At 41.5% G+C, this 16,273-nt stretch overlaps 1 protein-coding gene across 2 annotated transcripts in view; it reads left to right on the forward strand.

Moving 5' to 3' along the window:
- The first annotated feature begins 379 nt into the window (after window positions 1-379).
- The window catches only part of rabgap1l (RAB GTPase activating protein 1-like), a 122,856-nt gene continuing 106,962 nt past the window's right edge, over window positions 380-16,273 (forward strand). For both annotated transcript variants that reach the window (XM_047586222.1, XM_047586223.1), the window contains exons 1-7: window positions 380-475; window positions 8,014-8,246; window positions 8,404-8,575; window positions 11,843-12,047; window positions 13,152-13,326; window positions 15,000-15,157; window positions 15,568-15,678. In XM_047586222.1, coding sequence (XP_047442178.1) covers window positions 8,109-8,246; window positions 8,404-8,575; window positions 11,843-12,047; window positions 13,152-13,326; window positions 15,000-15,157; window positions 15,568-15,678 — 959 coding nt within the window. In that variant the 5' untranslated portion in view covers window positions 380-475; window positions 8,014-8,108. The remainder of the gene's footprint in view (window positions 476-8,013; window positions 8,247-8,403; window positions 8,576-11,842; window positions 12,048-13,151; window positions 13,327-14,999; window positions 15,158-15,567; window positions 15,679-16,273) is intronic.

Raw genomic sequence — 16,273 nt, forward strand, 5'->3', positions numbered from 1 at the left:
TATTATATTAATATAAGGCTCTACATACTGCACGTTTACCTATCCCCCTAGAGGCCGAAATGAAAATGGTGCATGCCCCAGTGCTGCATGCACACCTGTGGTGACTGCAACTACGAATACTGTTTCACTGTGTCCACACCCTGAAGAAGGCGCAAGCAGAAACGTGTAGGTGCGTTTTTTAATAAATCAAGCCCGTTAAAATTAAAGGCCTTTTACTTCGACTTGCATTTGTTTTTACATCTTTTTCTGTGTGACTTTTCCATTTTCCTTTAAAATAATAATTTATATATATATATATATCTACACAGAGAAACATTTTTGAGCCAGATAGGCGTGTGGGAAAACGGCGCATGCGCAAAACAATTCAAACATTCCAAACCGGAAGACAGGTCACTTATTCCTCCGAGTGATCCATCTTCGCGAATACACACGATCTTCGGTGCAACTCTTCTGACACCAAGCGAGCTGCAAACAAGTAAGTTGACAGCTGTACTGTCATCACCTGCGTTAACTCCACTGTCACGTTTACACGCAGTGACAAGTGAAGCGTTGTTTTCCTTCTGTTTTCCCTCCCGTTATTTTCCTGGCGGAGCGGGGCTGGGGTGTTGCTAAACAGTGGTGGTAACTGTTTTGGACTTCGAGCTGGTTTAGCGTTAGCCCGTTTAGCTCGCAGGTCTAGACTAGCCTGGCACGCACAGGACACTCGCTTCCTGTTTATCTCACCTGTTCGGACGTCTAGCTTCTCGCGTGCAAGGCTCCGTGTGTGTCAAAGATGTGTTGTTTACACCCGGGCTTGTCCGGTGAAGTTAGCTTCCTGCTGGCTAATCGCTGCCCTGCCTCCTCTTCTGTTTGTGTCTCGTTAGCTGCTGTTGTGAGGACTCTCTTCCCTTTAAAAGTCACCTTTGTGTGTGTGCTTAACAATTACGAGCAGACAGAAACCCACTGCCAGTCATTTAACCTGATAAATACGGGATGCTGCTTCAGTGGGAAACCTGCCACACGAAGCTAGCCTGCTGCAGATGCTGTGAGAGACTCCATCCAGGCCTGTGCACATCAGTCAGAGCAGCTGCAACTATTTACTGCAGCACTTAATAGGAGAATTAACAATAAGGCAATGTTTTTTTTTTTTCTGAACAAAGGCTTTTATTCACACTTATGCACATCAACATTACACAACTGCCTCTTAAGGCCATTCAAGCATCAGTATCAAAACAAACAGTGCAGAGTAGCCATTAGGGAGAACTCCTCCTGTACCCGTATCCACCTAGAGAGGAATCACCCCGGAAGAGTAAGGTAAATACATACATCCTGGATTATCTCACACAGGAATTCTATAATACGCAATAACAGGGGCCCATCGGTTTAAGAATAAGTCAAATTTTACATGGAGTTGTGCTGTTATTATTTCAATTGAATACATTAATAATCAGGCAATGTTTTAACGAGCTTTGGACCCCAAGTCCACTATCTACAAACAATAATAATAATAATGATAATGATAATAATCCCTGTCAGTGTCATTTAACCTGATAAATGTCTGATATGCTGCTATTTAAATAGAAAACCTGACACACGCACTTGTGCAGCACTTAATGGGAGAATTAACATAAGAAGCGAAGCCACTATCTACAAACAATAATAATACATTTTATTTATAAAGCACTTTTCATTAACAATCTCACAGTGCTGCAGAGTTCAGTAAAAACCCAGAGTGCACAATAAAAACACTAGGAACTATGACATAAAAACAGCTTCTAAAAAAAATAAATAAATAAAAAATCCAGTCCAGTGACTGGAGATTAAGAATGGTTTGGAAAGGTCTGTCTGAACAGGAAAGTCAGATGGTCAGGGAGGGAGTTCCAGACACGAGGAGCAGTGGAGCAAAAGGCCCTGGTCTCCCATGGTCTGCAGTTCTTCTTTGGGGAGGAAGGAGGAGGTCAGTGCTGTGGGATCAGAGGAGTCGAGTCGATGTGTGCAGGGTGAGGCGAGGAGGTCTTTCAGGTATTCTGGGGCGTTGCCACGGTTTCAGAGTCGGGTGACGGAGGCAAGTTTATATGTGGGTTCTGGAGGTTATGGGGAGTCATGGGTGTGATACGTTCCCGTTTCACGAACAATAACCCCCATCTGGTCTGGCGGAATTCAAAGCTTCATATGAATTTATGATCCCAATCAAATGCCACTTTCTGAACTTTGGAGCCGTTTTCCCCCGTGTTAGCGTTTAAACTCAGAAATGTTTTTACCCCATTAACACGACTGCAGCTGCTGTCGTAACGTTACAGCATTCGTTCCGCTGTCTGTGGATCAGCTCCAGGGATGACATCTCCACCGCAGTCTGTCTTTGCCGTCCGACTCACAGCTCTTAAAACTCCCAAAGATGAAGCTGAATAGGTGAAAAGATTTTCTGCGTGTACACTTGGTGGTCATAGCACAGTATTTACACATGATAACGCAGTGTGTAACTTTAATGTACTGTGAGTAGATAATGTTCAAGGTTTCTTACTTATTTTGCCCCGTCACGAATGTTTCTATATCCGTGCAAAATAAACAAACGTTTAGGATTTATGAATAGTAAAACAAGAAGACAAAAGTCGACAGGAAGACGATACGAGGGTTAAGGCTTGCATATTTAAATAGGACATTGTTTTAAGGTTTTGTTTGTATGTTTATTCATTGTTTACATGAACAGCAGAGTTACTGTACTCTGAATGAGGGCAGGTTGCACCGTTCCCGCCGCCTGTGTCATGTATTGGTGGTTAGGTTAGTTTCATATGATGTTGTGTCAACAGGATGTGCTGTGGCCACCTGCAGCTTAAAATTCATTGACCATATATTAACAACAAGGGCCACAACACCATGACAGGCAATTTTATCATGCCAGACAGCTAATTCCTTTCTGTTGCATGTATTTGTGCACAATGCTACATTATTTGAAGGTCACTTGTTTAATATGTTTCATGTCAAGTTTTTTTTAAATTATTTTTTAAGCAATTATCCATAAATAAATCAGATTTGAATTGATATTAGTGATATATTAAAATAAAATCATTAGTGTTGACCTACAAAAATATTTGGCAACTATTCTGTCAGTTTTTAATTATTTTTTGAACAATAAAAATGCAAAAAAAAAACATGCACGTCAGACGCTTTTCAGTCCACTGGTCAAAAGTTGTAGAACACTGATATTTCTTTCTATTTTTATTGAAATGTATGAAGTTTAATGTCTCATTTTACTAACAATCTATTCTAAACTTTCGACTCATCGAAGTAACCGTCTTTGGCTGACTTAACATGTGAACACACTTCTTTCTTTCTAAAATTAAATATTTTCCAGAGAGTTCTTCCCAGTTTTGTCGCAGAAGTTCCCAGAAATGTGTGTCACTTGTAGGAGCTTTGCTTTCACTCTTCTGTCCAGTTCATCACAAACCAGCTCTGTGGGGTGAAAGTCTAGAGACTGGACCATGGTCCTCTCCACGTGTTCAAGGTTTCCATGTTGTTTTTATCCTGAGGTAGCTGTGGTAGAACTTGGACTAAAGTTGTGGGTCATTATGTTGCTGTAGGATGATGAAGCCCTGACCAACTATACCAATGTTTGACCAGTAGTTTATGTCTTTCTACGCACTGAATGATTAAGGAGTTACTTGAGAAAACTGGCAGCTGAACTGATAATGAAAATGAATGTCAACCGATATATTAGGGGACAACGTTAACAGTTTCTTGCATGTGTCTTAGCAGAATGCTGAACACTGAACTGGCAGCAGACTGTGGTTGTATCAACAAACAGGTACTTGTCAGAAGTAGGCCAAGCTTCAGCGCTGGCATGAAACCCAAGCAGGTCTTTTGTTACGGCGTCTTGATGAAGGGGCGTTTGTCTGACTGGCATGAAGGGCTGCAGCTGACCAGAATACTAACCCGTACATTAGGAAAACAATGTGCCTACACTCCAGTTTTGCTGAAATTAAATGCATGTTGTGTTTACAGTATCTGGTATCCTGGTGTTAGCAACAACAACAAAAAAAAAAAGTGTACTTCCTTCATCGTGGTGGGCATACAACTATAAACAAACACAATAGATGACAAGTAATCACTCTGAGTAGCTTTAGACTTAACAGGAAGTGATGCAATGATAAGGTGTTAGGTGTCACTGTGGAGCAAACTTTCTTTTGTGTTTGACGAGCTTCAGACAGAGTTTCAGCGCCAGTCTCAGGAGGATAAACTGCTTCTCCGTGGCTCTTATCTCGCTCTCGTTCTGATTCGGAGCTGGGATTGTTTGCTTTGTTGGTTATCTTGCACAGAGCGGCCTTCTAGGAACGCAATGCATACAGCGAAATCACCTTTAATAACCTTGTGAGTTGTAATATTGCACCACAACCCTAGAAATGATAAATAACAGCACGGTAACAGATGGCCAGTAATTGTCCCATTTAATAAACTGCCATTAATCTCACAGTCAGAGACGGGAACAAAACCTCAGCCTAACCCTGTAACCGTATTATATTGTATATTATAGCCACTGAACAGATCTGTTTGCTCAGCTTAGGGTTCATAATCCTTCTGCGCGTGAGAAACAGTGTTTAGCAGAGGAGAAGGAGTTAGTTTGAGCCACACATCGGGCTCGTAGTCAGTATTATCCACAACTAAAGGGTATTTTGAACGATGCGCATGGGTTTGCCTCATCCCTCGTCTCTCCAGTGTCACAAGTTTCCTCTCACGCGTCTTGCACCTTTGTGTGAGACACAAATAAAACTTGCATCAAACAGTGATTGCAGATCCTGTTTGACCGTTTCCGCTGTTATGTACAAGCCATCATGGGTCGAGTCCACCCATAGAAACACTCGACACTTTAACGTGGCCGGTCATACCCGGCTCCCGCGGGTGCAGCCTCTCCGCACTCACAGTTTCCATACAGGCGGTGGCTGTGTGGCGAAGCTGCCAACTGGGACGGCACCGGAGGAGCAGGCTGGTAATGGCCGGGCGCACCAGTGCTGCACCGGAGAAACAGTAAAATGTGGATACCCAGTTGTACGTATTGTATGTGTGCAGTAATCAAGTCTGCAATGCAACACTTGGCAATTCACAAATTGTCAGTCAGTAAAATCCGTTTTTGACAGAATGTTTCTTTCCTCACTCGTGCAGATATAAAGGACTTTCACAACACAGTGCAATTCATTACAAGATGGACAGCGTAGTGTTACGTCTGTACTAATGCCGTCAGTGGTCTGTAGCAATGTGCATGCCACAGAGATATTATGGGATGTTCTGTACTTGCACAGTCAACATTAAGCAACTATAATTAAAAGCCTTTTGCGTGTGTGTTTACCACACTTTTCACGTCAGGTCTGACTCTAGAAGAAGAAGAAGAAGAAGAAGAAGAAGAAGAGAGATGAGGACCAAGAGAAGTGAACCAGGCTCTAGTAGATTAGATTAGATTAGATTAGATTTAACTTTATAGACGCTGCATGTAGTAACATACATACACAATGAAATACTGTACAGAAGTAAAAAATTAACCCCAAAATAGGAAACAGCTCTGACTTTATTATTAAATAAGTAACTGTTTTATAAAAAAGGTGTAAAACTAATACACTGAATACACTCATACATACATATACAGAGATCAGCCACAACATTAAAACCACTGACGGGAAAAGTCTGAATCAAACATAATATTGGACGTCCTGTGACAATTCAATGTTCTGTTGGGAAAGTTTTAGGACCTGGCATTTGTGTGGATGTTTCTTAGACATGTAGACACCTGAACTGATCCACAGAGTCCACAGAGTCCCCTGTCTTTATTACCAGACACCACAGGACACCCTCACAAGGCTCATGTCCAATCTCTGATGAGTCACAACTGTTTTAGGGAAACCCACACAATATTAGGAAGGTGGTCATAATGTTATGCCTGATGGGTGTGTGCCTTAGTCCAGTAACTTGACAAGTTACTTCCTGCTGGCTCATTGCTTTTTTTCTGGGAGTTGGTCGTCTTCTGTGCACCACAAACAAACATGCTTTAGTGCTGAGGCAGTTGACGCGTGACTGTAACTATGCACAAACGTAATTATAGCAAGAGCTGCTGTAAACTACTTTTAAAAACAAACAAAGCAACAGACTGTTTTCTCTAATTGTATTTACTTCTATCCGCAACGCGATATAAAGACACCACTGATCAGCAAATCAACACTCTTTAAAATGGAAGAAATTATAATGTGGGTTTGTTTTTAATCTTCTTTTTATGTTTTATTCTCCAAACATTAATGATGACCAAGAAATGAATCACCATCAGAATATGCAGGCGACTTCTATTCCCTTTTAATGTTCTGTTTATTGCCACGCTGCGTCTTGCCAGCAACCAAACATCTGGGGTTTGAGCTTTGCAGAGTTTTATGGTGATTCAAGAAGAAACACATGAAGGGGGTCATTGATTCACACGCAGTGACATGATTACACACGCGCACACTAAGAGGACATCCATTCACACGCTCAACGCGGCCAAATTATATTCATACACGCACGCAAGCGTACGATGGGGAAGCCACAGGGTCATGTGCTCCATTCACACTCATTCAATTACGCAAAACACAGAGTGAAGCAGAAAAAGCAAAGACTTGCACAAGTTCACTGAGAAACACAGAGAGTGACCAGGCATGCTGGGAAACTACTACTACTACTACTACTTTCAATACTGTATACATTTAATAATATTTACTAAAACATACACGTGCATGGATGTATACACCGATCTGGCATAACATTATGACCACCTAAAATAATATATCTTGACTCCCCCCTCTCCAAGGTTTTTAACTCCTTTGTGGCCAGTGGAGGGGAAGTTAAAACTTACATAGACATAACATTATGACCACCTTCCTAATATTGTGTGGGTCTCCCTTGTGCCTCCAAAACAGTTGTGGCTCATCAGAGACTGAACATGGGGCAAATACGGGTGGCAACAAAAATGTTGTTAGTGGGGGGGGGGGGGGGTTGTTTGGTCCTGTGGTTTGAGGGGAGGGGCCTCTGTGGATCATCCCACAGGCACTTGATTAGTTTGGGATCTAGTGAATTTGGACGCAAGGTGAAATGTTTTTTGCGTATCTGTTTCAGGCTGCATCCTGCTGGGGATGGATCAAGGAGTGTCATTTATTTATTTATTTATTTTATTTGAGTCTTTGTGCCTTTTATCATTATTAAATCTTATATTGATATTTTATCTTTAAATCCTTAACTTTTCCTAAATACAGATATATTTTTATATATTTTGTTCTTATTATATCTATTGCCTGTTTTTCATCCTTTATTACTGTCTTTTAATCTCGTACTTTTTAATGCCAGTGCTTCCTCATGGGGGCGCTCCGCTCTGGGCGATGTGTCTGGTCTGTCTGTGGGGACGGGTCTTGGGTTTTGCAGATGCCTCAGGCTCAGAGGACTGAGGGGGCGTTCTGCATCTTACATGTAGTCTATCCAGGTCTATCCCTGTGGTCGCAGGCTGTGGTGCCTCACGTTGTGGTTTTTCCTCACCTGGATGCGTGCGTGCAAGGCTGTGTGGGTCTGCATGGGGGGGTGGGAGGGGTAGGTTTTCATTATTTGTTGTGTTGCATTCTCATTTTATAAAATGTAGTGTATAAATAAAGTTTGATTGAAAAGCAACATTTAAAATAGAAAGGTGCTGAGCTATGATTAAGGAAGACTCAGTGACCCCATTAAAGCTGTCAGCCTGGCCTCCCATAGACTGTAGAAGGCGACGAGTACACGTGATCTTTAAGACTGGAGACATTTTAGAGAACTGTGCAACTGCAGACTTGTGATTAGGTTTACAAATTGTCATTTCTTCCCGGCACGGATCATTAACTTAATGATGACGGGGTTAAAATAGCTTGAAATGTAGGTTACAAACCAGGACGTTGTCTATTTGGTGAATAGAAAAATGTCTCTAATAACTGTCACAAGAGTTTGTTATAAAATGTCGTGCACTGATACATGAGAATAACACCTGACTAATCTTTGTTGTACCCGCAGGCTGCCTCTCTACTAATCCACGCCGACAGGAGGGAAGGGGAGAGCTTCAACCCCTCGTCTCCCCGAAGCCGACCCCGAGTAAAAACCGGCCAGCCATGGATGACACCTCCTCGCTGGGCAAAGTCAGCAGCTCCACCGAGTCCGTAGCCACCGTCACCAGTGAGGAATTTGTTCTGGTTCAGCCCAGCTCTGCCGGGTCACCACAGGGCTCTGAGGGCAAACCCAGGCTCAAGGTCAGGACCACACATTTTATACATCTAATCAGTGCACAGTCAAATTAACTGAAGCCTCAGAATTTTAGTTGACTGCGTTTAAAGCTGCATTTCATGCCTCGTTTCTGTTCGCCACGCGCTCTTCTCTTAGTCTCTCGTCCTCTTATCTCCGGTTCAGATGTCTTGGAATGGGAGTGAACAGCTGGAAAAAGCCATGGAGGAGGTGTTGGATGATGACGAGGAGGAGAAGATAGAGAAGAGCAGCGTGGAGAAGATGGAGAAGAGCAGCGTGGAGAAGATGGAGAAGCACAAGGAGCCAGAGAGCCGCGTCCCGGAGACACAACCTGCAGGTAAAGACTCTAGACCTGCTTCATTCTTTGAGTCACGCTACCTAAAAAAGAAAACAAAAAACTTTAATATCAACTTCAATGTACGGTATTTGGTTCCTTTTCAGTTTCTTTTTCAGGAAGATTGTACTATCCAAACTAATTGGTTTAATTAAATCAGGGGTAAACCTTTGTGACGTGGAGTGTCAGTTTGGAATATTATATTAACGTGTGTGCCATTATCAACATTAATGCAAAATTAAATTGTGACACAATTTTAATGATAATTCTTCTGTTATTAACTCAAAACACTGCTTTCATAAAACATATTTCACTGGAAAAAGAGGCCAAAACTGAGACCACAGTGTAACTCTACTATATCAGTACATTTTGTGCCTGGAAGATAAAACTAATCGCCATGGTTTTCGGCCATTTTTGTCTTTTTGTGGTGCTTTTATATAGTTTTTTTTTTTTTTCTTCTGCACTTTTCCTGTGTGAGTACAAAGGGCGTTCGTTGTCCGTGCCCCCTGATGCCTGGAGCAAGGTCTTGGTTTCTCAGTGCTGGAGCAAAAGTCAAAGTGCAGAGAAGGAGGTTCAGTCCAGTGGTGCCGTCTGTATTCATGGTTAGATAGATAGATAGATAGATAGATAGATAGATAGATAGATAGATAGATAGATAGATAGATAGATAGATAGATAGATGGGACGCACAGTATATAATTCCCACTGTCCTTGCTTCATTTTATTATGATTTAGTGTATGTGGTTTAATTAATATTTTACACAAACTTAACACAACAATGGAAATGATAAACTTTCTTGGAAGAAAAACATGTAAAAATCTGTGTGCATGTATGGAGGACCAGCTCTGCCATAATTAAAAATAAATACATGAGTAAATAAATAAATACCTAAATATACGCCATAAATGCTATTTATTTATTTATTTATTTATTTGTGCACGCACTTCAGCCTGCACAATGAAATGTAATGCAGATGAGGGCGCTGTCCAACATTTCACCTCTTGGTTATTTATGTCCTATATCTGTAGGTCTTTATTTATCTATTTGACAAGTACTAAAGCAGCTCAGCCTTATCAGATTGGCGAGGCTGATGTGAACTCTGGCTGAAGTGTGTTGTATATTAACAAGCACACGTTGGGCCTGAGAGTTCAGCAAACGTCGGTTCAAAAACGAACCCTCTAACGGGGGTCGATGCACCACATGTTTCACTTTCTTGTCCCTCTGTTCCGTATTTTCTGTATTTGACCTCTCCATTGATGAACACACATCCATTATCACTATCAGAGCAGTTGGCAGCCAGAACCTGGTGTCTCAGTAGAGTTAAACGTCTTGATTAAGCCTCTTCAGACATGGATCCTGAGGACACTTTGCTCCACCCGTGTACATTTCTTCCAATCTATCAGTGCCAGGAACTTGTGACCCTCCAGTCCCAGACCTACTGCTACGAAGTTGTTTACACGGCTAAGGACTGAAAAGTGATTGTTCTGTTATTATTCGTGTTTACACGCTGCAGGGTTTTATTTATCCTACCGATGGCACGCTTGTTCACCCTCATCTACTTCTGGAAAAGGCTGGTTTTATTATAATATTTACACATGTCCCAAAACCTGTTGTTGAATAACATTAAGACCACCTTCCTAATATCGTGTAGTTCTCCCTCCAGAACATCTGTGATTCATCAGAGAATGGACATGGGCCATGGATTTGGAGACCCAAAGCGTTCTTGTGTGTGTGTCTGTGTCAGGGTGGCTGCTGCTATCAAGCAGTATCATTGCTGTGTGTGTGTGTGTGTAAGTAGGTGGTGGGTGGTCTAAATAACATCCACATGAAATCCAGGTCCAAAAGTTTCCCAGCAGAACATCGTATTATCAGAAGATGGTCACTTGCTGCGTTTCCATCACCCCTAGAAATGTGCAAAACCTAAATATCGCAATAAAAAAACTGCAAAAGTGCAAGGAAACACTTTTTTTCTTGCATTTTTTTTGCATGAGTTCTATCTTCCTCAAAGTGAAGTCTTGTGTGATGAGAGTCGCAGAACAACTTTCAATGCAAACACATAAAAAGCCCCAATGTACTTTATCGAAATATCTGAAAAATTGCTTTCATTTTGCAAAAAACTGTTATGGAAACGCAGCTGATGTCATTCACTTCTCCTGTCAGTGGTCATAATGTTGTGGCTGATCGGTGTATCTACCCAACATGCAGTAAACTTTGAAAGAATAACATCTAATCTCACATGTCTTAACTGGAAAAGGCTACATTCAAATAGAGGCGCGTGCCCCATGAATCCCTCTGTGTCATGCTCTGAATATTGTCATATTTGGTGTAACAGTGTTCGTGTAAACACACTGGACTGTCTGACTCAGAATTAGAGCAGATGAATTCCTATGCAGAAAATAGCTCGGTGCATATTTTCGGGTGCTGTAGGCGTGCGTTAAGCCCTTCTGGTGAAACTCCTCACTTTCAGGTGAAATGAAAACAGGCCATGTGTCACAGAAGAGGACAGCACATGTCTGTCTCTGTTTCTGTTCGGGTAAATAGCGGCGTTAGCGATGCTGTCGAGAATGAAATGCAAAGCGCCACAAACTGCAAAGAGACAAGGTATGTGCACATTTCTGAGCAGTAGTAGTATTTTTTTTAAACGTATATGTTGCACTCTGGCAGTGGATGAATTCAGAAAACAAAGTAGGTTAAAGTTAGAAAGTTAGAACAGACATTTTAACTTTTAGCTAGTTACTACTTTACAAAGTTAAAACGCTTTTTAATGCTTGAGAATAATAATTATAACAACTTAAAATGATCAGAGTCAACTTTTTATTTTTTTTATGTTAAGCCCGATAAAATATTTTTTTTTACATTCTTTTCCTGATTTGCAGTTACTTTCTTTTCTTTTCTTCTTTTCATGTTTTTTCACGCTACCAGTGCTTTTCGTGGCATTGAGTGCCACTGCACAGCTGCACAGCTGCACAGCTGCAGGCTGAACTAAGAGGAAACGGTTAGCATGGTGTCGAGCGAGACCCAGCCAGCAGTGGAAGTCCAGCCGCTGCTCTCATTGTTCTGCTTCCTGTTTGCGAACGTGAACGTTTCGAGTCAGAGGTCATTTCAGAGAAGACCCCTCTCAGCTTCCTGTGTCTCTCTTATTTCAGGTTCACAGGAAACGCTGAGAGCGAGAGTCGTACATTAATAGTTTTTGTTTCACCAGACAGAAAGAATTCGAGATCGTTTTCTAAAAAAGTGGCTGTGTCACAACCTTGTATGTTTGTCTGCAGGACCATGTCCGGCGCCGTCCGTCCCCACGGTCCTGGAGGAGGACAGCGTCCAGTTCAACAAGCTGTCCTACCTGGGCTGCACCTGGGTCAAAGCCCCTCGCAACGAGGCCGAGGCTCAGAGGGCCATGGCCACCCTGCGAGCTGAGAGTGCCAAACACATCCCCATCACCCTGCACGTCCCCTGTGGTCCAGATGGCTCCGTCAGGTCAGACGCACAAATGAGACACAGTGTGTGTGCATACGAGTGTGAGCATTAGTATGAAATGAAATTGCAGATAAAGTGGATGTGACGGATGCTTATAGTCGGTCCTGAGTCATAAAATGAAAAGGGAACATGAAATATTCAAAGAGGAAATGACTCTTTTGCTCAAACTGAGAAAAGTGACATTTCACATCTAGAAGAGGGAGGGATGTCTTATCCTTTGACTGAAAGCGAGTTAGCTGTAATATACGTTTAACTCAACGCTAATGTGCAGAATCCAGCGCCACTCATGCTGTGAGGTTTCAGGTTTTATGTGGTTACATACTTGTGTTATATGAAATAATCCATGAATTAATGTGTGCTAAGAAGACCAGAAGGAAAGAGAGAGGTTATTACGCCGGTTTTAAGATCGCTGCATTGGCTCCCCGCGTGTTTCAGCATCAACTTTAAAGTTCTTTTATTGGTTTATAAATGTCTCAGTGGTCTCGGTCCCTCATATTTATCAGATCTACTTTTACCACATTGTCCTGTATCGTCCTCTGGTTCCAGCCTTTTAGTGGTTCCTAGAGTTAGGATAAAGGAATGAGGAGGAATGATGAAGCATCTTTTCAGTTTTATGGCCCACGTCTATGGAGCAGGACCTCAAGGCTGCACAGTCAAGCTTAGATTTTAGCTATTTTAGCTTGATTAACCTTCTATTTATGTACTTATTTATGTATGTATTGTTTTTATTGGTCTATCCAGTGTATATATTATTATTATTATTTTATTTTATTTTTTAAAAATGTCACCCCTTTTGTACTGTTTCCTCACCAAGGTGCTATACAAATAATGTTTGACTTGATTTAATGGACCAAAGTTAAGTAGCTGTATTAGCTTAAACGTAAGCACTAATAAACAGCTAGTATTTGCAGCATATTAAATATGTCATTATTCCACACTGGAATGATCCCAGTCAAAGCCTCGATTGTTAAATAGGAAAGTTGTCCAGACCCAGATTGTTTTTAGATGATGTGCCTTGTGGTGCTAGCGTGTTCCCTCTGCTGTAAATACAAGTGAAAACCTTCCGCTGTCGCACACTGATCGTGCGTCTGACCCCTTCCCCAGGATCGTGGACCAGGCCACGGGCACGGAGATCGCCTCCTTCCCTCTCTACAAGGTGCTGTTCTGCGCTCGTGGCCGCGAGGGCTCGGTGGAGAGCGACTGCTTCTCTTTCACCGAGAGTTACAGGAGCTCGGAGGACTTCCAGATTCACGTCTTCTCCTGTCACATCAAGGAGGCCGTGAGTTACGCAACGGAGCCAACTTTACACGCTGCAAAAGATTCTTTTAGTGTTTCCAGGAGCAGACGTTTATTTATTCTGTTCCCATTTTCTATTTTTTTGGGAGGAAGAGAAATAAAATCAGAAACCAAAATGGGAAATTTTAACCCTATAGATTTGCACTAATTTGATGAAATACTGTCTGTGTGTTTCAGTTCATTTTATTCTATTTTATTCCATCTACTTTAAACTTATGCGAGCAACTGCAACAGAACGTCTATTGTTAATCAAGTTTCATTTCCTAGAGGGACTGATAAAGTATTGTGAGTCTGAAATACAACCAATCATGTGACTGAGACTTAGACTTTGTTGATCCACACGGGAAATTGCTTGGTCACAGTAGCACATAAAAAAACACTCTTATGTTGAGTATAAGCAAAAATGTTAAATTTGCATATGACCAAATGTGCAGGAAATAGAGACAGAAATAAATATGTGGTATATGCATAGGAAGCATCCACATTTACATGAACAACACAGAGTTATTTGTTACATGAAGTTGTCCCTCTACAGTCCAGCAGTTTGTCCAGTGTCCTCCTGTCTCTCACTGACGCAAATTGTCTCCACCTCTCTGCCGATCACATGTCCGGCTTTTCAGATCAGTTTGTTGATCCTGCTTACGCCCGTTTTGCTGGTTCTGCTGGTTGTACAGAGTGTTTGCAACAACAGGCGGGCAGAAAGTCTTGCTGGGTACATTAAAAGAGCTGAGCTTCATGAGGAAGTAGAGTCCACTCATATATAGCGTGAAGCAATAATTCAAAACAACTTTGTTAATTCCTCAAAAGGCAGTTCCACTGGGCAGCTCACGTCCCACCTAATGCTGTGTGAAATCTGCTGTCTCTAATAATAGCTTAGTAATGTTTAGTACCTGCCTTTAGGACTATAAGAATAATTTCTAAACTCTCCTCAAAGATAAAATACATCTAATTTAGTTTATTTATTTTCTTACTATAATACTGGTATATAAATGACACTTTTTATGACGTCATTTTTCTGTAAGAGGGTCACGGCGGGGCCATTTCAAGAGGCAGAGTACACCCTAGTCCAATTATGACAGCCTTCAGTTGTCATTTAAAACCAAAATAAAACATTTTTAAGCCATTCTGTCCAGGAAAGACATTCATAACGTTTCACCCGGTCGTATACGCGTAATGTGCCCAAATTGCAGAGAGGAGAGTGTGAATGTTGGGTTGTCAGTTTCTGAATGATGCAGAAATGGTTTGTTCCTGTTAACTCATTAAATTCTGACGCTGTTGAACCATCCAGTTATAACAAACGGGCAGAAAGATGATTATGTGAAATGAATGAATGATGAAAGAGTACTGACACTATTAAACCAGCGGGGGGCACTGTTGTCTCTGAAAAAAAAAAGTCCACTCTTTTCTACTGATTTCATTTTTTATGATTTTTTTTATTCTAATAATTGTTGTTTTTGTTTATGTTTACACAATTTATTTTTACTACTCCTCACTTTATGCATTTTGTATGTTTACGTTATTCCCTGCTTGCTTTTAAATAGAATCCGTCATCCTTGCTTCCTTTTTGCTCGTCTTTCTTATGACCTAGACTTCACCTTTTTGCCTTCTCTCCCTTCCATTCATCATCCTCAAAAATTCTTGTCCTTTCCCGTCCAGGTCAGTCGCATCCTGTACAGTTTCTCGACAGCCTTTCGGCGTTCCTCCCGCCCTGCAGACATCAGGGACGCGGCGCAGACCAGTCCGCCTGACGGCGACCTTTACACCTTCACCGTCTCGCTGGAGATCAGGGAGGATGATGGCAAAGGCAACTACAAGTAATTGGTCCACGCGTGCAGACACATGCACACAGATGTGCCTAAATGTGCAATCTCATAATATGCTGCTAAAATACTATTTTTCTTTTTTTTTTTGTGGCTGATTGTGAAGAAGGTTTCACTTTCTGCCTCCTATCGCTTCTCCTCTGAAGTGAAATATAATAAAATACCTGTTCTACATATAATTCACTCAGGAGCAGGCTTGAGGGAAGACATGTCATATTTTATCTATCTGGGTTAGTCAGAGTAATCCTGTTTCCGTAGAAGATCCAGGAACAATATATAGAGAGATATAGAGATGAGAAGAATAAACCCCAACAGTCTAAAGTACTCAAATTAAAATGCAATTATTTCCATGTTGTTCAGGTCACATGTATTAAATCCTCCCTCTTTTTTTTTTTTTTCTTCAGTCCAGTCCCGAAAGACAGAGATAAGTTCTACTTCAAGCTTCGACAGGGCGTCCAGAAGAAGGTCGTTGTTTCGGTTCAACAAATGTGCAACAAGGAGCTCGGCATCGAGAGGTGAGGGATCCCTCATCAGAGAATGATGTTAATGTGTGTGGAGGTACGAGTATCTGTGCACTGGGCGTCTTTGCAGGTGTTACACGTCAATTTATTACTTGCCGTGTTTATTCGTGAGGGGTTTTTTTCTCCTCGAGGTATAAATCAGGTTCGTCCCAGTTAGTTGTAGAGTCCAGGTATATATCTTTATGCTTCCTGTCATGTACCGTGGCCTTTTTTGTGTGTGTGTGTGTGTGTTTTTTTTTCTGAATACGATTAACTTAACACCATAACTCTATAGTGTGTTATGCACTTTCTTGGAGGAGGAAAGAGGTGCTGTTCCGCCAGAGTGAGGGAGAGATTTTTCTCCGCAGGGCAAATGAAATTAAGTAAAGGAGGTGAAGACGAAGACAGGAAACTAAATCTACACTTGCTTGGCAGTTCATTAGATACAGGCTCCTGCACTAATGTTCAATTTATGTCGAAACATCGTAGGGCTTTGGCGGTATGGCCAAAAATGTTTATCATGGTATTTTTCTAAATTCTGACAGCATCTCGTGTTATTTTTTCATGCATAATCATGTTCACACCATTTTCTGCTGGTTGAGAAAGGAAT

This window comes from Mugil cephalus, chromosome 6 (genome assembly GCF_022458985.1).
Source record: "Mugil cephalus isolate CIBA_MC_2020 chromosome 6, CIBA_Mcephalus_1.1, whole genome shotgun sequence".
Classification (NCBI taxonomy): domain Eukaryota; kingdom Metazoa; phylum Chordata; class Actinopteri; order Mugiliformes; family Mugilidae; genus Mugil; species Mugil cephalus.